At 34.7% G+C, this 27,890-nt stretch overlaps 4 protein-coding genes across 7 annotated transcripts; 2 read left to right on the top strand and 2 right to left on the bottom strand.

Moving 5' to 3' along the window:
• LOC123213798 (nuclear pore complex protein NUP160) lies at nucleotides 1-14,884 on the top strand. Of its 3 annotated transcripts, none has more exons than XM_044633385.1 (25): nucleotides 1-630; nucleotides 710-770; nucleotides 850-1,007; nucleotides 1,359-1,444; nucleotides 2,652-2,756; nucleotides 2,850-2,941; nucleotides 3,422-3,542; nucleotides 4,061-4,243; nucleotides 4,406-4,598; nucleotides 4,789-5,363; nucleotides 5,906-6,068; nucleotides 7,147-7,424; nucleotides 7,555-7,742; nucleotides 8,486-8,562; nucleotides 8,677-9,023; nucleotides 9,552-9,620; nucleotides 9,720-10,038; nucleotides 10,553-10,678; nucleotides 11,089-11,197; nucleotides 11,295-11,366; nucleotides 11,472-11,607; nucleotides 12,347-12,454; nucleotides 12,810-12,950; nucleotides 14,200-14,373; nucleotides 14,463-14,884. In XM_044633385.1, the coding sequence occupies exons 1-25, from the start codon at nucleotides 54-56 to the stop codon at nucleotides 14,532-14,534; spliced, it is 4,530 nt and encodes a 1,509-aa protein (XP_044489320.1). In that variant the 5' UTR covers nucleotides 1-53; the 3' UTR covers nucleotides 14,535-14,884. The 3 variants fall into 3 exon arrangements, with proteins under 3 accessions (XP_044489320.1, XP_044489321.1, XP_044489319.1); XM_044633386.1 differs by having other exon boundaries at nucleotides 2-630; nucleotides 10,550-10,678; nucleotides 11,484-11,607; XM_044633384.1 differs by having other exon boundaries at nucleotides 2-630; nucleotides 10,550-10,678.
• A 564-nt stretch (nucleotides 14,885-15,448) lies between these two features.
• LOC123213058 (transmembrane protein 64-like) lies at nucleotides 15,449-17,906 on the top strand. 2 transcript variants are annotated; one of them, XM_044632393.1, is made up of 6 exons: nucleotides 15,449-15,597; nucleotides 15,688-15,782; nucleotides 15,880-16,101; nucleotides 16,469-16,705; nucleotides 16,805-17,022; nucleotides 17,363-17,906. In XM_044632393.1, the coding sequence occupies exons 3-6, from the start codon at nucleotides 15,880-15,882 to the stop codon at nucleotides 17,634-17,636; spliced, it is 951 nt and encodes a 316-aa protein (XP_044488328.1). In that variant the 5' UTR covers nucleotides 15,449-15,597; nucleotides 15,688-15,782; the 3' UTR covers nucleotides 17,637-17,906. The 2 variants fall into 2 exon arrangements, with proteins under 2 accessions (XP_044488328.1, XP_044488327.1); XM_044632392.1 differs by having other exon boundaries at nucleotides 15,449-15,782.
• Nucleotides 17,907-17,912: 6 nt separating this feature from the next.
• Nucleotides 17,913-22,461, bottom strand: LOC123213057 (MLO-like protein 13). Its single transcript, XM_044632391.1, has 14 exons — nucleotides 22,067-22,461; nucleotides 21,727-21,845; nucleotides 21,117-21,174; nucleotides 20,592-20,797; nucleotides 20,133-20,249; nucleotides 19,789-19,935; nucleotides 19,529-19,603; nucleotides 19,337-19,425; nucleotides 19,187-19,236; nucleotides 19,063-19,103; nucleotides 18,781-18,984; nucleotides 18,630-18,697; nucleotides 18,458-18,518; nucleotides 17,913-18,312 (listed from the first exon to the last, which is right to left on the bottom strand). Exons 2-14 carry the CDS (start codon nucleotides 21,841-21,843, stop codon nucleotides 18,091-18,093), a joined length of 1,455 nt encoding a protein of 484 aa, XP_044488326.1. The 5' UTR covers nucleotides 21,844-21,845; nucleotides 22,067-22,461; the 3' UTR covers nucleotides 17,913-18,090.
• A 133-nt stretch (nucleotides 22,462-22,594) lies between these two features.
• Nucleotides 22,595-26,799, bottom strand: LOC123213056 (endoglucanase 25-like). The gene is made up of 6 exons (XM_044632390.1): nucleotides 26,296-26,799; nucleotides 25,726-26,042; nucleotides 25,134-25,592; nucleotides 23,764-23,899; nucleotides 23,515-23,687; nucleotides 22,595-23,401 (listed from the first exon to the last, which is right to left on the bottom strand). The coding sequence occupies exons 1-6, from the start codon at nucleotides 26,672-26,674 to the stop codon at nucleotides 23,000-23,002; spliced, it is 1,866 nt and encodes a 621-aa protein (XP_044488325.1). The 5' UTR covers nucleotides 26,675-26,799; the 3' UTR covers nucleotides 22,595-22,999.
• Between the last annotated feature and the right edge of the window lie 1,091 nt (nucleotides 26,800-27,890).

Below are 27,890 nucleotides of genomic sequence, written 5' to 3'. Positions count from 1 at the left end.
TTTAATTTGTTGCAAGCGCGGGGCGGGTTTGGTTTAGGGTTTAAGCAGAAACAATGTCAAGGAAATGGAGGTGGGCGGGGGCGGAAGTGCCGATCATCGGTAGTGACTCCTTTAAATTGATTGAGGTTTCGGTTTCTTCTTCTAGTATTGATTTAGAGTTACAGTCACACCCTAATTTTATTGCTCCTCATGCTGATGGTTACGCTTCATGCACTCTTGTTGGTGATCCTTCGCTCCATCTCATTTTGCGAATTCACCAGAGTCTTCCAAATACACTCGACTTACTCCCTCTCTGTTTTTCTCGGTCATTTCCTAGTCTTGGTTTGCGAATCAATTTCCCTTGTAAACTGTCTTCTTTTGCTTTTCTTTTCGAGCTCACCTCCAATGTTTACTCTCTTTGTGTCTTATCCCTCTCTGGAATTGTTTTCCTTCTTAAAATTTCAGCAAATTTCTCTCATTATGAAACGTATCCTATTTTTCCACAACAAGACCTTTTAGAGTTTAATTTATTCAATTATGGAGACATTCCCATAACAAGTGCAGCCGCCACTTTTGGATCCCTGGTTGTGGGCAGAAATGATGGATCTGTTGCTTCTTTTCAGCTTGCTACTCATCATCCCACCGCTCCTGGTATGCTATAAATTTTTTATTATTTATCAACCATGATTATGGTAATGATCAATTTCCAATCTTATTACCTGTTATGTAGGTTTCATTCAGGAGCTACGGGAAGATTCAGGAATTGGTCGTTTGTGGGGTTTAATGTCAAGGTACTTGGACTGCTTCTTTTGGCTTTAGGGTTATAATACCTTTGAAGATTTTCATTTTGCTTGAGGTCATCTGATGCAGGGGTAGGACGGTAGGGGCCGTGCAGGATGTGGCTATAAAAGAGGTGCAAGGGAAAAAACTGGTGTATGTGCTTCATTCGGGTGGTATTTTTCGAGTGTGGGATCTTTCTTCTCGGAGCAGAATATTTAGTCATACAATTACCAATCTATCAGTGGAAGGCAACGTTTATCACTTCTCTTTTCTGAATTGCAGATAAATATATGTTTCCTTTATGTTTATGCCTTAGCTCCTGTACAAAAGGTTTTTATCTTTAAGCACTTTGATTTGTATGTTTAGCATGTGTCGAGATTGAGATTTTCTTCATAGATGATGAGACTTGATAAACTTACCATAAGTAAGAAAAAAAATGCTTGAGCTATTTGTTTTACCACATGAAATCACCAGTGCACCATGAAATAGACTATCCTCCAATTAATTATAACGTGAAAGCACTTTTCATTAAAATTTTCAGTTTATTATTCTTTGAAACTAATATTATCATAGGATATTTTTTTTCCATTTGCTTTCAGGAGCTTCATCTCTGAAGTTGTGGGTGGGTGAAACTAATTCCGGCTCAAGCGACATTCCTTTGGCAATCTGGTATAAATACACTTCGGTATGCATCCCAAATTAATGACTAGTCCTATTATTGGTCTTGAAGCATTAAATTTTAGAGTTGCATATTTTATCCATCATACCCTATCTCACAATTCACTCTCTTCTTTTTATTGGAAAATTCTCAATATTTTCTATAGACTAAAGATCATGTTTGTAGCATGTAGTTTATGTTTGATTTTAATGATTTGATGCAAGCAGCAAACTATAAGTTCTTCCTTTTTTATTCAAGTTCAGTTTCTAACATCTTTCACAGGGTTAAAAATATGATGGTTTGCTTACCTGATGTTAAAATTTCTGTAACTGGTTGGCCAAATTAATTTTGACTAGACTTGTGAAAAATACTTGTTGATGTAATATGGTCCTCTATTGAGCTGGATGGAAAGAGTAAGAAAGAGAAGTAATAGTGGTTTGAAGGTGATTGTTAATAAGGCTAGGTCTTATAAAACTCTTCATTGACTTATTACATATATATCTGATTCCCTTTTATCCCTCATCTTGTCCCTTGATGTGCTTTCTTGTGTCAGCTAGATTTCCATGTTCAATTCTTGCTGTCTACCTTTTACTCAATATTTTTGTAATTTTTTTATAAAACCTGAGGCTAACAATGATAAGAGAACACAGATGAAAGCAGTTTCTAGAGCAAAGCAATGTTTGGGCATGTGTAGATTTGTATGAAGTGGGAAAGAGGATTTTGTTATTTCCTAATCATATATTGGAATTTAACGGTTGGATTGTTCCTGACCTACATGAAAAGTATTGAAGTTGATTCTCAGATATTGCTAAATAAAATGTGATACAATGTTATAGAGTGCAATTGAAAGGATACTGAAGTTTTGAAGTTCCCTTTCTTGGATTTATCAATTTTTCTTCTGTCTTTGGCTTTACTTTACCTTTTCTTCTTGTTTGCTTTATGCATTTTAGGTCAGTGTATATAGTTGAGAGTGTCCATCTCATTCTACTGTGCTTGTTTTACACACTTGATTGCAGTGATGTCAGAAGTTACTTTTAATTAAATCTTTTACTCTTCTTTCAGTCCAAACGCTTTTGTAGACAATTTGAAATATTTGAGTCTTTTTGTTATTATTTTTATTTTTGTTTATTTATATTTATCTGATTACCCACTATTTTTATCTATGTTTAACATAATTTAATTTCTTATTAGTCTCTCATTGTTTGTTGTAATTTTGATTGATACTTTTATGAAGGAAGTTGGCATGGAGGCAATTGATGTATGTAGTCTTCGGAGTAGTTGGGGGAAAGAGCCGATATTGTCACTGGAACCCTCAATGCTAAGTGTTCCGATGGAGGAGGTAAACAATGTTATTAGAGAGAGCACATGAGTGACATATTGTATCTTGATATGCTTACATTCATTGCTTTTTTTTTGTCCTTTTTAATGTTAGGGGTCATGCATTGATGTCAAACTTGCCTCAGACAGGATATGGATATTGAAGGATAGTGGTCTGGCAATTCACAATTTGTCCCATAACAATGTGTGAGTTTTTAGTTGACCATTTTTTGACACACTTTATAATATATGTGTGATTATCATGCTCAAACTTCTTGTAGTACTTCATTTAATCCAAATTAAGCCACATGAAAATTTGGAAAGAGTGATTGAAGTATGCATGAATTTTTTAATTTAGAACTACATATTTTTCATATGGGAAACTGGATTTCCTTTTTTCTTTGAATAACTATCCAATATTTTATATGCTTGTTTCTAATTTTGACATATTTTTTGTTTATTGATGTGTAAGAATATTAAATGGATAATTTTGGAACATGCTTTTCATATTTCATAGTCCCACACTTGAGTTTCAGCATAATATTTGTTGGCATATTACTTCCTTTTCTGCTGTTTTAATTCTTCTCTCCATTGGCCATGAGTAAACTTTTAATAAATCATATTGTTCTAACTAAATTATTTCTGCCATGGTTCTAAATAAATTATTTGTGCAACCTTTGTTTTTAGGGAAGAAGCACACTGTTATGCTTTGCAGGAAGAGTTTGTTGCTGACATGCTGTTTCAAAGTTCTGAACATTCATCTGATGATCTTCTTTCAATTACCCATTCAATAGTTACATCTCCCAAGGTGCATGACTAAAGTGATGCTTTTGTTGCTTTACAGTAAAATTTAGACTGTCATGTTGGAGCTGTTAGTTAATTTCATTTATATTAAAAAGGGTATTGGGTTCTGTTTTTTTCTTTCTATATATTTCATGCTTCCCATATTACTGAAGACACTATGAATTGAATTGAAAGGAAATTTAATTCCCCTCCCATGCAGTTTTTAGATTGCTCTTTAATATAGACAATGAGATGGCATTCTAGTCTTTACACGCAATGAGAAAATACACAAAATCACTAATTTCCTCCAATAATTACTTGGCACTGTAATCTTTCTATTTCCTTTGAAAGTTAATTATTCATTTACCTCTCTAAATTCCTTTTCCAGTGATATGAACAATTGCCTAACCAATAATTCCCTTTGCAGCATGTGTACATTATTGTATTTATGTTTTTTTAATCCTATTTCCTGGTTATTGTTATCATTTTGGAATTTCTAAACTCAAAAGGCATGTTGCTTATTGTGCATTTTAATTTTTGCAGGATTACATCGTTCCGTTTATATCTTCTATTTTCATACGCAGGCTGTTTCATCCTGGGGTTCATCATAATATGGTTTTTCGTGCAACTTTGCTGGATTATAATAGGCAGTGGACTGATTCTGAGTTTCAGTCTTTAACTGTTGATGGACTTAAAAAGGAGATCATTTCACTGATTGAACATGAGGTTTTTCATTTGGCTTTATTACTGCTGTTTTTATTGTTTTTACTTCTGTCTCAATCCCTGTGATACTGTTTTGGAGTTTAGTTTTATCTTTCTTCAAAGTGGTTAGGAGGGGCTGTGGGTTTTTCTGTTTTTCTTGCTAATGTGGTGTATGGTTTGTGCTAGGGAATTGCTGAAAGTCCTCTGTCCATATTTTATGGCTGGAAGAATTTCTGTTCTCGTTATTTCCATCACTGGTGCAAGAACAATAAGCCATATGGGTTGTTTGTTAACCATTCAACAGGTGCTGTTGGTTTACTCCGAAAGAATTCAGTATCTGTGTTTCGTGATCTAGAAAAAATTGAGCTGCTTATTGACGGTATGTTAGAGATTCATGCTTTTAAGTGAAGTAGAATGAAGAAAAAATTTTGTACTTATTTATTTCTAGAAAAAATTTCTGTTACTTTATATGCTCTCTTTCTCTCTCTCATTTTCTTGGTGGGTATTATTTCTGTTCTCTGATTGATTGTTGTTTTTGGTTACTCTTTCATCCTTCGATTTTCTTTTAGGTTCTTCTGAGGAATTTGTTGATCGGCCATCAAGCTTTGGGTTGGAAGTTTTGGATGATGTTTCAGAACATGAGATTCTTTTTGAAGTGCTTAGATGTATTGCTAGCATCAGTCAACAATTGGGGAAAACAGCATCTGCAATAGTTTATGAATCACTTGTGGGCAAACCTATTATCTCAGCTGAAGAAATTGTGCCTCGCTTATTGAAAATTCTAGAAACAGGATATAGTTCATCAGTAACGGCACTCAATATATCAGATCTTGGAGCTGATGTTGCTAGGGAGAAGGGGCTTTTAGATCACAAAAATCTGAGGAAATTTTCTGTAGACATGCTACTATCTCTTCTTGCTGTGGGAAAAAAGGCTGCATCTTGGGATAGAGTCCTAAATGTCATTGAGAGCTATCTGCAGTTTCTTGTACCTTGCAAAATAATACAAAACTCTGACTCTGAAATAGTTTTAAATCTCAATACTTCTATTTTAGTCCAGGCAACTTCTCAAATTGCGAAGGTGATGTTTGAGTCTACATTAGATGTTCTTCTGTTTGTAAGCTATTTGGTGAACATCAGTGGCCAGGTCAGGTTCTCTCATTGTCTTAAACTTTAATTTCATTGTTGCACTTCATATAATACCTGTTATTTCTATTCTGTGTCCATATTTTTAAAGAACTTTCCTGTACTTTTTCTTACATTGATATCATGTTTGTAGCAGCTAACATGCTTGCTTGGTTTTTACGGTTAAAATAGACCCCCTGAGATTTGATGTAATGACTAAATTCCCCCTTGAAAGAACAAATTCCCCCTATTGTTTTCCCTATCTCTCTGTATCTCTATTCTTTGTCTATTTCTCCTTCTGGTTCTACATTCACTAGATTCCAATTTATGTAATGAATTCTCAGTCTACTCTCCCTTTCTCAAGAATCAAGGTCAGAAAAAAATTCTCCTCCTCATGGCCTTTGCCATCTTCTATTATGATCCCTTCTCTTATTTCCAACCTGTTAATGGTGTTTCTAATTTTTCTACCTTTCAAAATAAGGTGAAATCACCATCCTTGCTTTGTATTTTGTTTGGTTGCATGTAAAAAAGTTCTCTATGTAAGTTGTTGGTCTTTGCTTGCAGATTAGTATGTTGCATGATGATGTAGTGAGAATACAACTTGAGTTGATTCCAATGATTCAAGAAATTATTTCTGAGTGGCTTATCATTCTCTTTTTTGGCACAACACCTTCTGAATCACCAGCAATAGAAGATTTCAGCTCTCAACTCTCATCCTTACAAATTGGTAAGTTTTGTTGTTGAGGTAGTAAATAATTTGTTATTCATAAACCAGTAGAAAATTAAAATTGGTGGCTTGACAGATTGTTTTATTCAAACAAAATTAGAATAAAAGTTGAAATTCTCTACTTTCATTCAATCAAAATTACAATAAAAATTTTAATTCTCTTATATGATTTTGATTATTATTTTATATGTCCAGGTCAATGTTGTTGACATGTTAAATCTATTTGCTATTATAAACCAAAAGAAAATTAACTTCATCTGGAAATTGATGAGTTGATTAATATGACAATTCAGTGAAGTTCAAACTTGTCTAATTAATATTTTGGATGTACAGCCAATATGATTTGAAAGTGCTTTGGGGCTTAAAGTTTAAATCATTGCAAATTAATTGACAAAAAATAGAAAATACATGTACCCTGTGAATAAGTTTCTTTCAACTTTTATCTTTGCCCCAAGGAAACGAAGAAAACATATTTGAAAAAAAAGTATACAAGAATGGACAAGTTGTCAACAAAGGACAAGCAGCTCCAAGGACCGAAAGGCTCCAAAAAATATGCAAGATGGATCACACAGGTCATATAAAATCTTACTCAATTAAAATCTTTCCCACCTACATAATAGAAGCTTCTCAGTTGTGTTGAATAATGAATAAAGAAACTTCCCTAAACTTTAAAAGTAATGAACACCCAAAATTTTACATATCTCAAGTGCTTTCTTTTAAACTCAATTCAACTGAACTCACCATACTCTTATTCTCTAACTAGTGGGGAGCAGTCTTTTCTAATGGCACATTCACACTATATATGGAAGTGGTGATTCTATAAATAGTTCTTCTTGGCTATTATTGTTATAACTAAACTGCATATTTGCAGAGAAATTTAACATGAAATGTCATTTGCAAGATCCATGTTGCTTTATTGTTAGAGCAATAATTTCACTATTTAGCAAACTCTATGATAAAATACTTGACAACAGAGGAGCTGAAATAAATACGCTGCCATTAGTGCATTTACTGACTAGATCATTTTTCTGATGTAACATGGACTTGATAATCGTCCTAATATCTGTTAATTTTGTAGATAGCAACATCGAAAAAAGATCATGGAATGAGAAGCTCGGCAAATGCGATTTCACCTTAGCTTTTATACTTTTACTACATAGTCAAAATTCTACTGGAGATCCTAGCCACATCTTATCAAGACGTCTCCCTAATCCACAAGAAGTTACTGGTTCAGTGCGGGGCTTTACTAGCTGGATCATTTGGGGCAAAACTGGGGAGGAATCTTCTTCTTTCTTGCGGCATTCAACTCAGCTTGCACTGATCCTTCTTGAGCATGGCCAATATGAAGCTGCTCAGGTTATTTCTGTGCCTTTCTTTTTCTGCATTGAATTTCATTTGGAGAAAAAGTTACATAGACATAAACACAGATGTACATATATCTTGAGGATTTTTGCTGAACCATTTCCTTTTCCTAGCCTCTTTTCAGTGCCTACTTACCCTTGTGGAGGCAAATTCTCAAAAGGAGAAAATATTTAGAAGTATCCAAGATACTGGTGGTGATTGGTCTGTTCTTCAACATCTTTTGGGATGTTGCCTTCTGGCACAAGCACAATGTGGATTGCCTGGAATTCTTAAAGAGAAGAAAGTCACTGAAGCTGTTTGTTGTTTCTTCAGGTATTTTATTTCTTTGTAAATATAATAATTACTTGCTATAATCTTTGTTGTCTGTGTTTAACCAATGAAATCAGCTCCTTAGGGGTCACTGGAATCTGACTTGTCTGGCAAGTAGAGAAAAAAGGAAATTGTAAAACTTTCACTTTGTTTTATTTCTTATTTCAGAATTTTATTTCTAAGAAGTTCATCATCGTACAGGCTTCAGTTTTTGAGATGAGAAACGCTACTGGACAAGTGTTAATGAGAGCTGTGTGGGAGCTTGTACTTGTTTTGATGCAAAAATTCCGTTAAATGATGATGGATTGAGAGCATTGGGCTGCATGTTTGCCCAAAATGTTAAACCACTTCTAGTTAAATTTGTTTAGTTTATTGGATTTTTGACCGTTATCTTAGAATCCTTATCGGAACTTAATACCTCTCTGTATGTTTGACGCAATCTGCACATTTTAGTAATTGGATTATTTTTGGACCATGTCTAGATTTCTTGCTTCTGCTCATAAAGCAGATTTAGCTTGTGTATTTAATAATTAACTTCTTTTCAAAATTTTTTGCAACATTCGGTGATTACTTTATAATTAGGTGGCAAAATCAGCTCTAAAGTCATATTTTCTTAGTAAACATTGTTTTTTCAATAGATTATCACTGTTTTCTTTCTCAAACTTATTATTAGATCTGGCTTATGTTTATTTTTTTTAAATGCCTATGATGTTGTTTTTGACTGACATTTAAACTACTTGCTGCAGAGCTTCGTCTGGACAAGGAGCTTGCGAGGCTTTACAAAGTTTATCTCATAATACAGGGTTGCCATATCTTGGTTTAAGTAAGTTGATTCAAGAAAATTCTAATAATTCCACACAAAGCAATGATTCTTTATCTTTTGAACAAATGGGTGATTTAATTTTTCATTAATTTATATCCTTATTTTTGTACCCAGATGGTTGTTTGTCATCTGCTGCATGGAAGCTTCAGTACTATCAATGGGCAATGCAGATATTTGAGCAATATAACATTAGCGAAGGTTCTTGCCAGTTTGCTCTTGCTGCACTTGAGCACGTTGATGAAGCTGTTGGTCCAGAAGATGATAACTATGATGGAAATCCACAAAATGAATCAGCTACTAGCATTAAAGGGCGACTTTGGGCAAATGTCTTCAAATTTACTTTAGATCTTAATCTTTTACATGATGCATACTGTGCTATAATTTCAAATCCTGATGAAGAGAGCAAATACATCTGCCTGAGACGTTTTGTTATAGTTCTCTACGAGCGCAAAGCAACAAAGGTTCTCTACCAAATCGTAATTTTTCCTTTTGTTCATTATTGTTTATTACTGGAATTGTTATTAATTTTTGCCTTTAGAAAGTAATGAAAACAGATTATATTCTTAAATTTGATTTTGGGTAATGTAATTTAGGAATATAAACCGCTTTTTAACTTGATCTCCATGGGTGGTGAACAGATTCTCCCCAATTAGACTAGTTTTTTCAAAATTAGGAGTCAAGTGTATGCCAAATACTGGAGTTAACGGGGACTGAAAAAGCCATAGGTGTTATAAGAAAATCATTGTCAATTACTTTTTGTTATGTTATTTTCACTTTACAAGTTTGCGGTTCTTGTCTAGTGTTGCACGTGTAATTATTGTCGTGTATGAAAGTGAATAGAGTTGTATTATTTTATGTGATGTGTGGGAGAACCTGCTCAAAGTTTATTGTGAGTGTCTATAGATTATTTTCTCATTTTTTTCCCCATGAAACAACCTTTTTAACCAGCATTTTAATTATTTGGGGAATTTCACATATTTTTACTGCAGTTTCTTTGTGATGGTCAACTACCCTTTGTTGGTTTAGCAGAGAAGATTGAACGAGAGCTTGCCTGGAAGGTAATACCTAGCTGCAGAGAAGAAAATCAAGCTTTCTTGTCCTGTATTCTTGATATTTTCTTGCTTACAGTTTAACTTTGACATATTTGCACTAAACAGGCAGAACGTTCAGATGTCTTTGCAAGACCGAACCCATATAAGTTGCTTTATGCATTTGAAATGCAAAGGCATAACTGGAGAAGGGCAGCTAATTACATATACCAATATTCTACTCGTTTGAGAACTGAACCACTTTCAAAAGATCACCAGCAGATTTTATTGGCACTTCAGGAGAGGCTGAATGGGCTTTCTGCTGCTATCAATGCTCTGCATCTTGTTCATCCTGCATATGCTTGGATTGATCCTTTGCTTGGCCAAACTTCTTTCCAAAATGAGAATTATCCAAGTAAAAAGGCTAAAAAGATAGTAAAAGAACAACGTAAGTAGTCATCAAAAAAATGTTGTTTCTATGTTTGCTATGTTTCTAGGTTCTGTGCCTCCTTGGAATTGCAACAACTCAAAGGTGTTTGGTGAATATCTTACAAGGCTGTTTTTATATTAAGGATTTTCAAAATCATTTAGGAGTAGGATTTCATAATCAGCTTATATCATAGTCTGATAAAATTATAAATCTAAAGGCATCCTAATAAAATAATATAAACTGCAACATGGTATCACTTTAACCATTATCTAAATTAATTACCAATTATATTTACTATTTTCAAAAACAGGACTTTTAATTAAAGTTTATTAAATATCTTGTAGGTTGTCTGTACAGTAGCTTATTTTTTATAGCATGGCTACAGTAATTTCAAACTGTCTCTTCATCTTTGATTGTTCCTTATTACGTTCGATATTTCAGGCCACTGGTGACTTATTGATGGGTATGTTTATAAATGATCGATGTCCTGTTTAGTTCAAGGAAATAATGTGCTTTTTTCTCACTGCAGCGGCTGGCAATGATATACAACCTCAGAGGCTGCATTCATACATAGATATTCAGAAACTTGAGAAAGAGTTTGTGCTAACTTCGGCTGAATACTTACTCTCAATGGAAAATGTCAAATGGACATTTAATGGTAATCTTCTTTGTGGGGTCCTATACTACTATAATTTAACCTTGTGGATCTACTTGACCTTAAACTCAATGTTTGTGAAGCGGTCCTATATAACAGTAGTATTTGCATGGTTACACAATGGAATGTCTGAAAGCAGATCAGTACTCATACCATGGAATCTGACACATAATCCCTGAAGAAATGAGGAATCTGAACAATTTGTTAAAGTTAATATCCTTGTCATCTTTGCAAGCTGTGGGGAAATCTCAAAATATTATGGAAAAAAAAAAAAAAACTGTCATTATTAAGCATTGTGAAATCATTATCTCAAGATTTGTTCTAAGAATTTTTTGAGCATCAGCTTTCCCTTATATCTTATCTTTCTTTTCCATATGAAATAATGTATTATTTGTAAACCACATTTCTTCAAGGAATTGATGAAGCTCCATTAGATTTGGTTGATCTGCTGGTCCAGAGAAACTTGTATGATATGGCATTTACTGTTCTTTTAAACTTTTGCAAGGGCTCAAGATTAAAGAGGTATATATTTTGTTCTTGGGTTGCATTAAATATTTCCTATTTAGTATACAAGCTTCCTTTGACATTTCAGTAATATGACATTTTTTCTTTTGCTCAGTGAATTGGAGAGAGTTTTCTCTGCTATGTCATTAAACTGTTGTCCGACTAAAGTGGGTTCTTCTTATAGTGGGTAAGACACTTCTCATCTGCACAACTTTGGTTCACTTTTGTTGATTTACTCTGAACCATGTGTATCTCATGGTAAATGTGTTGTAATGTGATTTACAAATTTTAGGAATGATTTCAGGACTCATAGTCTTTTGCTTACATCATCAAAAGATGAAGTGGTGCTTCATAATTCTCCTGATAACACTCTGACCACTAAACAGCATAAGGCGAATGGTCAATGGGAAACCCTTGAACTCTATCTTGTTAGTATTATTTGCATGCTTTAATTTTGGCTTCCTGTTTACTTATTGCTACTCTTAACTATGTTAATATATATTTCTGCTTGTGGCACATCAATTTGAATACCTAATACTATATATTATCTTTGTTACATGAAGATAATAGTATGGAATAGATCATGCAGAAGCAGCACAACTAACAGATACTATTATAATCCTTTCTCAACATTTCCCTATAATATCTCTTTTTTTCGCGTTCTCTCTTATTACTGTACATAAAAGATTTGGTTCAGATGGGTCTAAGCTAGTCTAGATATTAATTTTGTTTTCTAATCTGGCTAATTGGTAAAATTCTTTGGACTTAAATTAGTTATTGAGAAGTCTTTAAGTACTTAGCGGCACATTTACTTACACCTCATGTATCTAAATATGATTGGTAAATGCTGATTTTGTGTTAAAACGAAATTCTTATGGGACAAATCAAATTTTTAGGCTTCTATATGGCATAAATTTTTTATGTGCCTGTTTCCTCTATTTTTAATTATTGGGAGGCTGAAGTGATGTGATTAAAGGAGTGTTTTCCTTTTTTTTGGATTTTCAGACCTTCATTATGCCCTGTATCTTTATTTAGTTTTTGTTTTTGGACTATCTTTACTCATACATGTATGGATATAGTGTGGACAGCTTGTTCAAGTCTTTGTAATACTCTTCAATTTATAATGTTTTCTTGTGTTTCTTAAAAAAAAAGTTTTCTGAATTGCAGGAAAAATATAAAGACTTCCATGCTGGATTACCGGTCGTTGTTGCTGAGACCCTTCTTCGCATGGATTCACAGATTGAGTTGCCCCTATGGTTGGTCCACAAGTTCAAGGTGATTTTCTTGCTATACGATGGACATTTTGTTTTTATGGATTGTGTGAAGAATCCAGAAGGAATAAACACATACTGATCCATTGATCAGTTTCTTTATTGATAGATTTGTCAACCTATTATTATTCTTGAGGGCCCTTCTTTCATTGGCAGGCTTAATTGACTCTAGTTTACTTAATCATGATTCCAGCTGTCTGAGATGTTTATTATGATACATTTTATCAAGCTTTTCTCTTTCTGCAACTAATTCTCTGTTACAATTCCATTGTCTTTCACTGATGCTGCTTAGTTTCTCATCATTTTAGTATGATGGTTTGTCATGCCAAATTCTATTTGTGTTTCCATTGGTTTGATAGGATGGTCAAAGAGATAGGACCAAGGGTATGACTGGCCAAGAATCAAGTCCTGCAACCTTGTTACGACTATATGTTGATTATGGTCGATATACAGAGGCTACAAACTTGCTGCTGGAGTACATAGAAGCCTTTGCATCGATGGTAAGTTGATATCTTCCCTGGCTATCTTATCTTGCATGCTAGACCAGCCAACATTCCTCTTTTTATGTTTATTTTGACCAGGATTATCATTGAACTCTTAGAATTGTGAAAATTTATGCTACTATACAACTGATTTTTGGACATGGTTTGGATTTAATTTTGCTATCCCATGCAGTGAGAAAAGCAATTGCATGAGCCTTTTAAATCTTTGTCTGAAGAAAGAAGCTTTGATTATTTATGCTTTTAGCTGTGCAATGCCTAAACATCACCTAGTAGATACTGGATAATTCTTTTTGTTCATCTTTAAGGTATTGATTAAGTGTCCAAATTATAGGATAGGGGTGATCCTTCATCCCTGATTTGATTTCAGGGGCAGGGATCGATATCTTTCGCTTGGCTGGGGCAAAATCCCTAAAACCTATAAAAATCGAATAAGATTTAATATTTTCTTAGGAAAAATTACAAATTCTGACTTTACATTCTAAATTTTGAGATATCATTGCCTGCTAATTAATAAAAAAACATTTTCATTCATTACTTACTAACCTGTTTGGTTTAACATATTAGTAACATTCTTGTATTGAACACATAATAATTCATTTTGTTACAAAACAGAGATTACTGTTCAATCTATAAATGTGGCAATGAAAAAAATCTTAGGTGGACAAAAGTGAAAAAACAATCTTAGGTGGACAAAAGTGAAAAAACATAAGTACATAGCATTAGAAAGACTTTGAGCACTCTAATGACAACCCATCGAAGATAGAAACTATAAAGCCAAGTTTACAAGATGTATGGTTAAATAACAGTCATGATTATCAAAGAAATGGAAGCAAAGTTCAGATGCATACATCTGTGAGTTTGGACGTTCAATAGAAATTTAGGTGTTCTAAGTGCTTTCTACATTATCTTGTGTGTCATTGCATTAATTTGAAGAGGATGGCATGAATCTCGCTCTTGATAAACTGAAATTGAATCCTACCATGAGTTGCTCTGCACATATAGTTTCAATGAATCTCCCATTATTTTCCATGATGAAAATTTACCTTTAAATGTTTTGCAAAAGCAACAGACAGCGGCGTTGTTAAAACTTTTATGGACTGTTTAACAGTTTCATGACAGTTCAGCCATTCTTTACTCTATGTATTTATTTGTTTTTGCTCTTGATATTATTTTCATCTGCAATGTTTATTAATGATATTCCAATGGTTGAGTACTGAAGAATGCTGTCCTTATAAAACTTTTGCAGAAACCAGCTGACATTATTAATAGGAAAAGACCATTTGCTGTTTGGTTTCCATACACAACCATAGAGCGTCTGTGGCACCAACTTGAGGAATTGACCAAGTTGGGCCACATGGTTGATCAGTGTGAAAAGCTGAAGAAGATACTACATGGAGCTTTGCTGAATCATCTCATGCTGGTATGTTGTATTGCAGATTAATAACACTCTTTTGCAATCACATTTAATTCCACTAGTTTATGACATGCTGATCAATCTTACGTGTGCAGCAAAAGGTGGACTCGGACGATGCAATTAGTAGATTTGACCAAGCGGTTAGTTTCAGCAATGAGGCATCTTGATAGATGAAAGGGTCCTTTGCCAAATACTTATTTGTAATATTGTTATTTCCAGTTGCTGTAAATTGCGTTGGGTATGATGGTGAACTGGAGGGTGGAAAAGATGGGTAGGTCATAGATGCTTTGGGAATGACTTATAATTGTGTGTTTGGCCAAATGACTGTTTCCTACCCAAGCTATGATGAAATTACAGAATTTTGGCAGTTAGGTTTGAAAAATAATCATTTTTCCACTCATTCATCAAATTTAGTTGTTGGCTTTAGTAGTTAGAGGTTGTTTAACTCATTTTGTCTAAATGTGTCATTGAATCCTTAAAGTTTAAAAAATAACAATAATACTCTTATTAGATTAAATTGTGAGTAATATTATAAATGTGTTAATATTATTTTTTTAAACTTATTAAGGATAAATGAATATTTTTATCTATCTTGTTTAAGAAATTATTATATTTATCTGATACATTTTAAAAATATATTATAGCTCAAATTAACTTGTAATATAATATTTATATTTTTAATTTGTTGTGTTATATTTAATTTTGTAGAGATGTAGTTGTTATTTTTAAATTATTGAGAGATATATAGAAATTTAAAAATTTTTAAAAATATTTTAAATATTTTTAAAAATTTTAAAAATCTCTTGAAAATTTTATTAATATTTTTAATTTTTTTAAATTATAATTTATCTTAAACATATAATTATATGTTATTAACATTTTTATTTATATTTGTATCTGTATAATTTTTATTATTTTTAAATAAAATTAATATTAATTAGAGATATAAAATTATTTAATAAAATTTTATGAGTAAATTGTATTTAAAAAATTTAAGTGATGGGTGGGAGAACTGTTTTTCCAAACTTAAAGGGCGCGAATCTTATTTCATTAAGCCTTGCGTGGGTCCTCGCCCCACTGTTATTTGGACAATCGTTGCCGTTATGGGAACTTAAAAGTTAAGTAACCGGAAGTGAAGATGGTGAGGCGTGCGTAGCGCGTGAGTCTTTGGCGTGTGCCGTGTGCGGCTTCTTTTCTTTTGCACAAACAAAGCTCTGGATACAAGGAAAAGTAGTTGTTGTCAAGTTTGAATTGAAACATAGATCATTAATTTTATTGTTATTATTTTTGAATATGGGAAGTTTATCGTTGCTTTTGTAGTTGAAGCCTAAGCAGCTAAGCTTTTCAACAACACAACACAACACAACAAGTATACCAGCTTAGCTTTCCGGCGGCATCTCCGAGCCCGGTCAGAGGTTTGTTCTTTTTGGGTTTTTAAATTTAGGATGGTTTCTATTTATGAAATATCAGCTCTCTTCATCTATTAATCTTTTTTCTAAATTTAATTTACAGATGCAAAATTCATCTGAGGAGTTGGTTACACATATTAAGGAAGATAGTGAGTATGTTAGGTTGGTTGTTTCCAGTGAAGCAGGCCCAACATCTGAACCCCAACTACAAACAAGGACTAAATCTTTCATCATCTGGTGGATCAAAGCCTTTGCTTTCTGCGTTTTTCTTCTTCTCGTCTCTCTTGTCCTCTTAAAATGGGGACTCCCTTTTCTTTTCGAAAAGGTCTCGCTCTTGCTTTACTTTTTCATATTTATTTCTACTTCATTCAATTTTTATGCCTATTTCTTAAATTTTCTGTCAATATCACTGAAATTTATCGACTTCTACAAACAATTCATTTGATGGGTGAGCCTACTCTTTACCTTGTATACATATATTTCATATTTAAACGTCTCTAGGGTTGCCAATGCATTAGGAATGTGAAACTCAAAGTCAACTATATTCAGGGATTATAGAAATTGGGGAAAAAATTGATAATATTTGTAGTTTCTCAAACTCGGGCATATTCTGAGTGAGGTATCTTTGCTATGTAGCTACTGGATATTAGCTTTATTTTGATTCTCATGTTTTCATATCAACTTCATTGTAGGTTCTCTTCCCAATGATGCAATGGGAAGCAACTGCCTTTGGCCGTCCTGTTCTAGCTATAGTGCTTGTTGCTTCTTTGGCATTTTTCCCTGTGTTCTTAATACCTTCGGGTCCTTCAATGTGGTTGGCTGGTATGATTTTCGGTTATGGTCTTGGGTTTGTTATAATTATGGTTGGAACAACTGTAGGAATGGTCCTTCCTTATTTCATTGGCCTACTGTTCCGTGACCGCATACATGTAAGATTTTTATAATTTTAAGTGAAGATAAATTAGTAAAATACGATGCTTTCTCAACTTCTGTCATTCAGACATGATGTATCTCTGTTGAATGTGCAGCAATGGTTAAAGAGATGGCCTCAGAAAGCTGCTATGCTTAGACTCGCTGGGGAAGGAAGCTGGTTCCATCAATTCCGAGTAGTTGCTCTCTTTCGAGTTTCTCCTTTTCCATACACAATTTTCAACTATGCAATTGTGGTTACTAGTATGAGATTTTGGCCCTATTTGTGTGGATCAATTGCTGGGATGGTGCCAGAAGCTTTCATTTACATCTATAGGTCTGTTTTCTAGATCACCCGGGATTATTTGGCTATGATAGGAGAAATGAAACCAACAAGAAAAAAAATACTTCCCTTATGTTTTTAAATTGACAATGAAATGATGTATGAGCGATGCATATATCCATACACTATAAGTATCTTCTAAAGCTTGTTAAAGCTTCTTGATTGACTAGAGATATAAAAATCTTATGACTTGGAACATACAAGTGTATGTATATACACAGATGGACAAGATAGCCTAATTAGTGATTTGTTTGAGCTATTATTTGAAGCAAATGTTGATATAATGCATCCTTTTTAGGTGTATTTTTAACCATTTCACTGTACTTTTATGCAGTGGTAGGCTAATAAGGACATTAGCAGATGTGCACTATGGGAACTATCACTTGACTACAGTGGAAATTGTGTACAACATTATTTCCTTCATTCTTGCAGTTGTCACTACTATTGCTTTTACTGTTTACGCAAAAAGGGCTTTGAAGGATCTTGAAAGGGGAAAGGCCAACCTCGAAGCACCATCTGGTTCCAATAATGATGACACTTTTGAGATGAATAAGCTTCCCCCTGAAATATCCAAGCATTTGGGTTCCTCATCTTCTTCATTACAGTAAGACACCACAGAATATTTTGTATCTGTAAAAAGTTAGGTATCTGAGGGGAATTTAAACGCCAGTCTCTGTAATATTCTTTTGGTTTTCCTTTTTAATAGTTTTATGTTTGCCATGTAACAGCAGAAATAGAATACTAGAAGAAGGAATCCTTGCCAATAACTTGCATGAGATGTGAGAGATTTCTAAACACATTCTCCTATGTATATTGTTTGTTCAGTAATTGTACCAGTCACCAGATTCACTTTGGTGACCTCCAGTAGTTAACAAGAATATTACTTTTGTTTAAAAATCAGTTTAATGATCTGATTCAATGTTTTTATATAATTCCTTGTGCCTCAAATTACTGGTCATCGAAATCAAACCTTTAAGCTGTGGCAAATAAGTTAAATATGCACATTAATATTAATAATTCCTACTTGAAACTTGAGGGCCAATCTAAAATCTTTTAAGGAACTTAAGAGAACTCAGTTATTGGTGTTGCTTTTTCAATGACAACCATTTCTTCAATTTCGGATGATTCTTGGGTCATCTTATGCGTGTGTGTCTGCAACTGCGTTTGTGTCCTGTCTGCATCTGAACTTCCCCTCTTGCTTGCTTCACCTCTAATCTTTACAGTTGAAACCCAGTTGTCTATAGATGATCTCACATTCTCAGGCCACCTGAATTTGCTTCCCATCTTCATTCACCAGACAAAGATACCAAAAGACAGACAATGAGCCAGTCAAACTTTGGTCAAAGAACTTCAGAGCTTGTCTATATAGTGTGTTCACTAGCATGCATATGGCCAATTACAATAAGATAGAAGAAAAAGAAATACTAACCAGAGCAACAAGAGCATACAAAGGCAGGGTGCTGTAACTGCAGAGAACTTGAACAATCACACTGCATATCACAGGCAAGAAATGTGGTAATGATCAGCAAAACAGCAGTCCTTTAAGTTATCCGATGAACTAGTAAAGAAAAAGTGATCTGCAATTGCCTGTTGAGGATTACCCTGTAATAAGTCTTGGGATAATGTAACCCGGTTTTTCTAAGATGCACGAATGGAACCCATAGAGGCACTGCAGTATAATAAATTATAGAATCTATGTGAGTTTTTGAATTGATATCTATAGAAAACACAGTAGTGAAACTGGCTATATACCCATATCGAGAAGAAGAATGCAATCTCAAACGAATTCTGAAATAAAATGAAGTGTATCAAGTCAAGAACAATGCCCGGGCGACCAAACCAAAAGTGGTCATCGGATGGATTCACTGGTAACTCTGGATCATCTCTTTTTTCCTTTGCCTCCTGAGCCAGGCGGGTGATTATGTGTTCTAACTTTGCACCCACAAGAAGTAGAAGCTGTCATTGCACCAACTCAACAAGGTCAGGCTTATGTTATTCCTCAATTATCAGTTGCAATGGAGCTAGTCCACTTACCACTATTGGCAGAAATGACAACCAAAAAAATGTGTGCCATCCTGAATTTTGCAATTTATGCGTAAGTCTTTTTAAGATTTACCATAAACATGAAACAAGAAGAATTAGACACTAGGAACATTACCTGCCACATTCAGCAGCAAAAAGACAACAACAAATAGCCACAAGTGCCATCTATCATTTATAGGAGTATGCAATGTCAATCATAAAAAACAATTAGAACTTTCAGAGGCAGTTGTATAATCAAAATGTATTAAGTTTCTGTAACAGTTACCTTATGCCAACAACTTTTCTGAGATCCCTTTCAAGTGTCTGTGTCATGTGCTTATGAAAATCAAAACCAGGACTTGCTGGGCAATGAGTCTAGGCCCAAAAGAAAAAAGTTACAGCAATATATAATTATGCAGCATAATTTGGAATCTGTTATAACATTTAGTAGCTACTGATAACTGGTAAAGAAACTTACTATTATAAATCCTTGTCGCAGTGCTATGTAGTCTGACTTAGTAACAGAGCCATAAAACTGTTTGAGGAATGATATCTGCAAAATAGAGATCAGGTGCCTTCATGTTAAAGATAAGTCATATCAGAAAAATAAAATGACTATTCAGGGGGAGATTTATTGATCTTTCAACAATTGTGGTTTATAAGTTATTCCTTGATCTAGCTGAAGAAGAAAATGCATGCAGGGATACATAATTCTTGCGTTGATAGCCTAAAACTCACCATCCAACTCACAACAGCTGCCCTTCTCCAATATCCCATTGCTCGTGTAACCAAAAATTCATGGTGATGGCGTCGAGGAGTGTCCTTGGGAGTACCACCCTCTGTTGCCTGCTTAACTGAATCTTCCCACTGCTTCCATTGTCTTATCTACAGAAGGAAAAACTAGGGACATCATAGGTTGAGATTCAAGAATTGGTTGCAAATGCTTCCCTAATCATTTGCAACAAGCAATAATTTTTTCAATTAATTTTAGTTACTGAGAGCAGAGGCCAGTGATTCAGTATAAGGCAGCTTCTTCAGCACCATTATCCTATTATATTATAACATAGAAACGCCAACATTACCTTCAATCCTCCAAGAATTATCATAGTCACACAAAAGATGACGTGAACAACTGCTAATACAAAGATGAAAATATGTAGCTGGTGCAATGCTTCCATTGATAAAAATGGAATCTTCCCCTGCATACCAAAAAAAAAAAAAAAACAGCAGAGGTTGTAGCTATAAGCTTGGACTGCAGCTCGAGCGATAGTAGACAGATGCAACTTTGCATCTATAATAATCATTTTCCTTTCTATTAGCCATCCTTTATCCATGTATGTTCTCTAATAATCAACTTTTAATTATAAGAAATAAAACTAGTTTATCCTCTGTTTTACACATTAGAAACTTTCTATAAACCAAATCGCTCCAGGATGTGAATATGACACATATTAAAGGTCACTTGCAGTCCTTCACTGAATGTTATGGTCCACATAATCATGTGCAACAACTTTCGAGTAAAAGAAAATCATTATTTGTACCTTATTTGCACAATGCTCCCAACCAGATTCTATAGACAGTAACTGTCGCCGAGAACTTACAGCTCCATGAGAATATTCCTTGTGTGAGACTGTCTGCCTTTTGCAAGGAAGCATGAAGGATCCAAGATAAGTTGGCATGCATATATGGCTTATTGCATCTTGAAAAACGGTTAAAAGAAGGGAAACAAACCCTAAAAGCATCAGTTCTGTACAAGCATCCCAACACATTATATTAGACTTACAAGCACCAAGTAACAAAATATGAGGCATTTCAGACTAATGATGGATTGTCATGCACTTAGTTTGACACAATTTTCAAGAATCAAATTAACAAACTTGGTATACAATAACTAGGCAACAATATTAAGAAAAAAACCAGGAACATAATCAATATCAAGGGAATTCCCCTAATATAGTAAGTATGTGATCTGTGTATCTGTGAATGTATATAAGAAACAAACTGCATATGTATAAAGGCCAAAAAAAAGGAAATGGAATAAATAAAAGATGGTGATAGAGGCTAACCCTCTTGTAATTTTTGCAAGGCCTCAAAGAGAGCATCTTGCTTGTTACGCTTCAACCACTGGATTATCAGACAAAAAATAAAGAGTAAAAAATTCAATCAGTGAAACTTCATAAGAAAGAAATAAGAATGTTGCATATGGGAATGACTGTTAGCATGCAAGACATGCTTGTTCAAAATTCAGTAAGCTCATTCAGTTGGTAAAACTTTCAAGTGCTTAGTAGTATGTGAATTTATTAAGATTTGGTATTCAGCAGATGCAAGAAAAATCTAGATTAGAAGGAAATTTAGCCCTCAGCTTGCAATGGTGCACAAACAAATTAGGATCGATGGAATGAGGTTTTTTTTTTTTTTCCAATTTTATTGGAGCCTCTCAAAACAGTTTTTTTCTTAAGGTTATGAACAGCACAATTCAGGAAATTTCAGAAGTTATCTATTAGCTCAGAAGTTTGGCCATGAAAAAAGCAGTTTGAATCAACATGAATGCTGACTGTGCCTAAAGCTGCTCAAATATTAGTCAAGCTAAGGTGGAATGAAAACAATTAAGCAACAAGAAGCCACTAAATGCTAGAAGTAAAAACCAAAAGAAATAGAAATAGTTTGTTTGGGTACCTTTCCAAGTTTATGAAGACCTTGCTCGGCACAAAAAGAGATGAGAATGATGACAAAACAGACAACAGCCACAACCCATGTTGGTGTATGCTCCATAGAATTGGACTCCTCCTCCATAACTTGAAAAGAGAGAAGTGCTACAGCTCAGTATATGTGGAAAAACATGGCAAATACGTTCAAACAATTGTAGAATATATATCCCCTCAGAAAGTGATACATGGAAGAAATGTATGTGGGGTGGCAAAGAATAACCATGTTTAAAAGGTGAAGGAAAAGAATATGTAAGGGCTGAAAGTGAAAAAGAAAGAATGAAGTAGCTTGCGTACACAAGAATGTTTACCTGGTCAGTGGTTACAAAGGAAAAGCATAAAATGCAGACCGAGTGTGAGAAGCAACGAGCCCCAAAACAGTGTCAATCTTTAAGCTGGAGATTCTGTTGCTATGACTTTTGACTAGGTAAATTCATTGTAACATAATGTTTCTTTTCAAAAGTTCTGAGAAAAGCAATCAATTCCAGTTCTCCAGCTTTAGCTTGCCTGATGATGACTCCTATAACAGACTCCACCGATTTGTTACTTGCAGGAGTGCTTGTATGTGTTTTTAAACCCCTTCAAAACGCTCTTTCAAATGGCTTTCAGTGAAGGAGAAGGCGTTTCCGGAAAAAACAAAAACTATCAAACGCACCCAAGCTTTGAGTTGCAGCACCTAATCAACTAAACCAAAAGTAGGGAAGCAAGCCGTGGCGCGGAAATAAAAACAAATACAATCAGCATACAAATTGGCGTCAAACACAATCTGCATAGTGCAAAGCTTCATTCTCAAGGTTGAAACATAAAACGTAAGGCAGTGAAGACAGACAAAAAAAACATTGCAAAAAGAAAAAGAATTGATATAAGCATGATATTTCGTCCAGCAAGAGGGTAATTGTTAGACATTTAGAGGTATTTATTGTTAAACAATTTCAAACTGTTCAACTTCTGGTGTTTTCAAAGAATACAAGACCCTTTTCTCTTACATATACACTATCTATATCACAAATTACAACAAAGTGTCCTGACAAAGAAATTCTTAGTGCAGTGCTAGCTAGAGTCCCAACTTGGCACTAGTTCTTCACAACCTTCGGTGTATAGCGTTCTCCACTAGCTCCATATCATCCCTCGTCTTAAATCAGCTTAAACTTCAATGATTCACATTCCAAGTACTACCACAGCAAAATCATCTGACCATAAGTCACACAACAAACTTAATGTAAAAGGACAGTCTTGATGGCTTTTTATGGTTTCCATGGTGCTGGGGGTGGCGGTGGAGTTGGGAACATTGGAGGAACAGCAGAGAAAATGGTGTTCTTGTCTATGCCAGTACTCTTTTCCCCTGACAAAGCCACAAGGGCTGCAACCAAACCTGCATTACCTGCTAGAGTTGGCTCGGTATAATTATAGTTAGTTCTCACATCATGAAAACCATCATGCTTGTCAGGACCAGCAACCATAGCACCAACAAGTGTATTTGGGTTTGGCTTTTTACTGTCCCTCCATTTCCATCCTCCTTTACAGTTGTATCTTATCTTATTCTTTGGTATAGAAGCTCCTCTATGGTGGACATGTTTCGGATAATGATTACCAAAACCCGCTATGTAGCTCATTTTCTGAGGATTTTTGCCAAGGATGTAATCAATCTGAAAAAGGCAAGAGGTAAAGAAACACAGTTATTAGCTACCATATGTAACCGCGATTTATAAATGTGTCAGCAGAATCAAATCCCCTGACCAATAAATTAAGGAAATCGCACCTGGGTCTTTGCAAATTTACGCAAGACATCAGTTGAAAAGAAATTGGGTCCACAATACCATCCAGGTGTATCTGCAGCATCAAGATAATCACTGAATAAGGCTGCCAAGAAGGCTGCATTGGCAACATATTGGAGAGGCTGAGGCCTTCCATGGTTTAATTGGATCAAGCCTCCTGTGAAAGATTCCCAAAAAACACGTTGGTAAATATATAAAAATAAATCAATCAAAAAAGTGAAAATGCAGTTTACCTCTGGTCCTATTAAAGCTTGTGAAATCCGGGAGGAACGAGCACATGGTTATGCTTGTTTGATTGTGGAACGTCCTCAACATTTCTTCATATGGATACCCAGGGCTCAAGAACAATCTCAAGCGGCTTAAAAGCAGCTGGAAAAACATATAGTAATCAGCAATGAATAGCCTCGCTCCAAGAAAACTCAAGAAAGCTTTAGAACAAGCAAGCAAAAAGAGAACCATGTTTGTATTTCCACAAAGTGATACTGAAGACTTGCTCGGCTCACCAAGCTCACAAGCTTGGGCAAGCCTGATTTTGAACTCAAGTCAAAACGAAGTCATTTTGACCAAATATGAAAATAAATAATATAATTATTTGAGAAGTAAAAAAATTAATTCATAGTGTCATATGACATCCCTCTTTCCTACCTTTCTCCAATTTCTTCTAAAGGGAAATCCCTTGTATATAAAACCATCAACCTTTCTTTTCCTAAGCAATGTGGAATTTTACCATCAATTCAATTAAATTCATTTTCCCTCCAATATTTCACAATTTCAATAAAATTCCATATTAATTTCCCTTCCCAAAACCCAATTCAATTTCCCTCTCAAATTTCTAAACCCAAGTACACAAACCCAATATCCCAACCCAATTTTCAAAAACCTAACTAAATAAACCCAATTCTCATAAGCCAAATTCTCTTATAAACCCAATTTTTTTAAGACCCACATCGGAAAGAGATACCTTAGCCATTCATTTCTTCCATTATAAACAACGTCACTTTTTTCCTCTCTCAATACCATTCAACTTCTCTCTACTGTTTTCTCTTATAATAAAACATAAAATTTAAAAGTTATCATAAGTTTTTAAAAAACAATCATTGATAAATTCAAAATATAAATAATTTAGTAAAAAATTGTATAAATATTAAAAACAAAATTATACTGTCAAGCTAGGCTAAGCTGAGCTCACCTCAAGCTTGACTCGGCACTATGCCTGAACTCAAGCCAAGCTTGAGTTCGACTTCACTCAAGTCAAGCCAAACTCGAACTTGACTTGAGGGGAGCTTGTTGAACTCAAGCCTATACTTAAGCTCGACTCCCTGAAACCGAGCCAAACTTGAGATTGCCATAGCTTGAATCTACACCTACAACAAAGTTATGAAATTGAAGAACAAATTAAGCAATTGGCCCCTAAAAGATGCTCAAAAGAAGTTCCATTATAATATGGTAATCTGAATCTGGATGGATAACCCTCAACTGGATCAAATTACAAGCTTGGCAACATAAATGTCACAGTTACCACAAAACGAAAGTTAAAAAAGCAAATTGCATAACCAGTTAAACAAGTTAAAAAAAAGATAAAATGAAAATAGATGAGACTCACAGCAGCACCGGCAAGCTTGTTGTCCCAGCTAAGTACGCTATTATCTAGAATTCCCCAGAAAACCCCAGCATGTTTAGCAATACCAGTTGTGGTAGCGAGCTGAAGATAGGAAGAATTCCCAGTTGCATAGTACAACCAAGCTCCACCCCAAATAAACTCATCCCAGTAACTAGTAGAATTATAGAAAATCGCAGCCTCATTACCAGCACTGTATCTGCCTCGCTGTTCCCTCGAGAACCTAAATAGGGTTTTCGCACCATGAACAAGTTTCTGCGAATACGCCTTATTGTCCTTAAAAACAATAGATGCAGAAGCCAAAGCAGCAGCCATTTCAGCTGCAAGATCTGAACAACTACTACATTGTGCAACAGGTCGATCATAATCAATGTCCTCAGGACGCATCCAACAATAATGATCATTTTCAGTGGTACTTCCACCGCTTGTATCGCCCACTCCAACCTGTTAAAAATGACGTATCAGAAGAAATAAAAATGGAATATTATCTATTGAGGAGAATAAAGTCTCATTTTTTATTTCTAAAATAGCAAAATGCAAACAAATTGAACAGATCAGCGTACAAATCAATGTTTACCTGTGAAATCATGATAGAAATAGAATCCGCAGTATGATTGAAGGTCTTGAGAAAATAATCAGCACCCCATTTGATAATGTCTTTAACATGGTTGAGTTCACCAGCAGCTTCATATTTAGCACTGTACTCAATCACACTCCAACTAAGCATAGTCATAGCAAAAGATGCTGGGAAATGAAATTTAATAGCATCCCCAGCATCGTAATAGCCCCCCACCAGATCTTTGGTAATACTTGAACTCGAGGAAGACGATTTCCCATCATTCAAACATGAATTACCTCTCCACGACACATTATTATGCTTGGGCAACCTCCCCGCTGCAAATCAATTCAATTAAACCTCATCAATGCAAACTCTGATAAAATGTAAATAGAGTTTCCAGATTCAATCTTATACACTAGTGTAAAAAATGTTCTTTTTCATCTCTCCAGTATATAATAAATTTTACTCAAACCCATTTGGCTAAAAAGAAGTCATCTTGAACTCAGATATTAGAATTTTATCCTAATATTCGAAGAATATTTTCAGATCAGAAACTAAAAGCAAAGAAAAGCAAGATCAAATACATACATTTCTGAGCATTGAAAAACATGAGGGCCTTGTGAAGAGCGAGGGTGTAATTATCAGGAGGGCCATGAGCATGGTGATGATGTGGCACAGTCTTGACAATAAGAGTGATGAAACCAGCCAATAAGCCGGAGACGAGGAGAGTTCCGACCGTCCAAACAAAGATCTTACGGCTCACAATGATACATCCCAGATCTACGTACTTCTTCTTCTTCTGCTCAGTAGGACCCAAAAGCCAGCTCTGCTGCGTCTCATCCAACGGTCTCGACAACGCAGCTCGATCGAAATCCTGCAGATTCCTACTGCGGTCGTCGTCGGTGGCTGAGTCCGCCGTGTTTATCTCAAGGGGCCCGCCCCATGGATCTCTGCCGTACATACTCATTTTGCGTTAAGACAGATCTAGCTAGCTGGAAGTGAGAGCAACGCAGAGAGACAGAAAGTGGATAGTAAAGTTAAGTAAAGAGGAAGAGTGGCGATGACGGTGGGAGTGAACAATAAATAAATAAAATCATGTGGGCGTGGATTGTATTTTTTAAATTTTATAGTAAGTGCTAGGTCCAATTTATGACACCAACAAGTCCACCAATCGACACAGACAGCCTGTCTGTCCGGTCTCGTTTTTTCTCTGCAATTTTTACTTTGAAAATTGAAACCCCCCCAATGTTTGGTAATTAAACATTACTTCCCACTAAATTTTGATTCAGTGTGACTCTTCAAGTAAAGCCAAGTGATTTGTAAATCACATGATGTATGTGAATGTTAAGATATATAATAGTACTACTTTAATATTAAAAAATTTATTTGTATGTGATGTAAATCCATTTGTCATAAGTGTTGTTAGTTTCTAAAACTAGTGGAAGATTAAGTATATTCGCTAAATTTGGGGGTTGTCATGTTTTTGGTAACCAAAATTAATGAGAAAGTAAGGCCAAATGACCCTCCCCCCCCTAAAGTTTTAGTGTATAGCCTAGTACACCTATAGAGTTTAAAAAACCAAAAATCCCATCCATAAGGTAACTTTTGTTAAAAGAGACAAGGATAAAATTATCATATTATTAATAATATTTAAAAAATATAAAATTCATTTATTTTTTTCTATAGTTTTAAAAACTAATAACTTTACCTCTGTTTGAAGTATTCTAACTTTCAAAAATAATATTTTTTTTCTCTTAAAACCTCGAGATTATTTTTCAAACACTCTTTGACCATTGACAATAATGTTTCAACCCACTATCTTGTTAGCCACTAGATCTTCACTCTTTGAGGTAAAAAAAGTAATAAAGACCCTCGTTGTCATCAATTCACCTGGAATTAATAGAGTCAACAAAGACGAGTCTTTGTCGATTTGTCATAAGATGCATTTTTGTTGCATCATTTGTAAGTTTCGAAGAGATGAAGGGTGGTCACTGAGATGGTGGGTTGAAACGTTTTCTCTAGCAATAAGAGAATCTCTAAAAAATAAATCCTAGATTTTGAAAGGAAGGAATGCTACTTTTAAATATTAGAAAATTTTAGGTCAGGGTAAAGTTAAAATTGTGAAGGGAAAAATAAAATAAATTTTATATATTTTTTAATATTATTAATAAAAAAATAATTTT

This window comes from Mangifera indica, chromosome 4 (assembly GCF_011075055.1).
Source record: "Mangifera indica cultivar Alphonso chromosome 4, CATAS_Mindica_2.1, whole genome shotgun sequence".
NCBI classification, from domain to species: Eukaryota; Viridiplantae; Streptophyta; class Magnoliopsida; order Sapindales; family Anacardiaceae; genus Mangifera; species Mangifera indica.
This window is presented reverse-complemented; position numbering and strand designations above follow the sequence as displayed.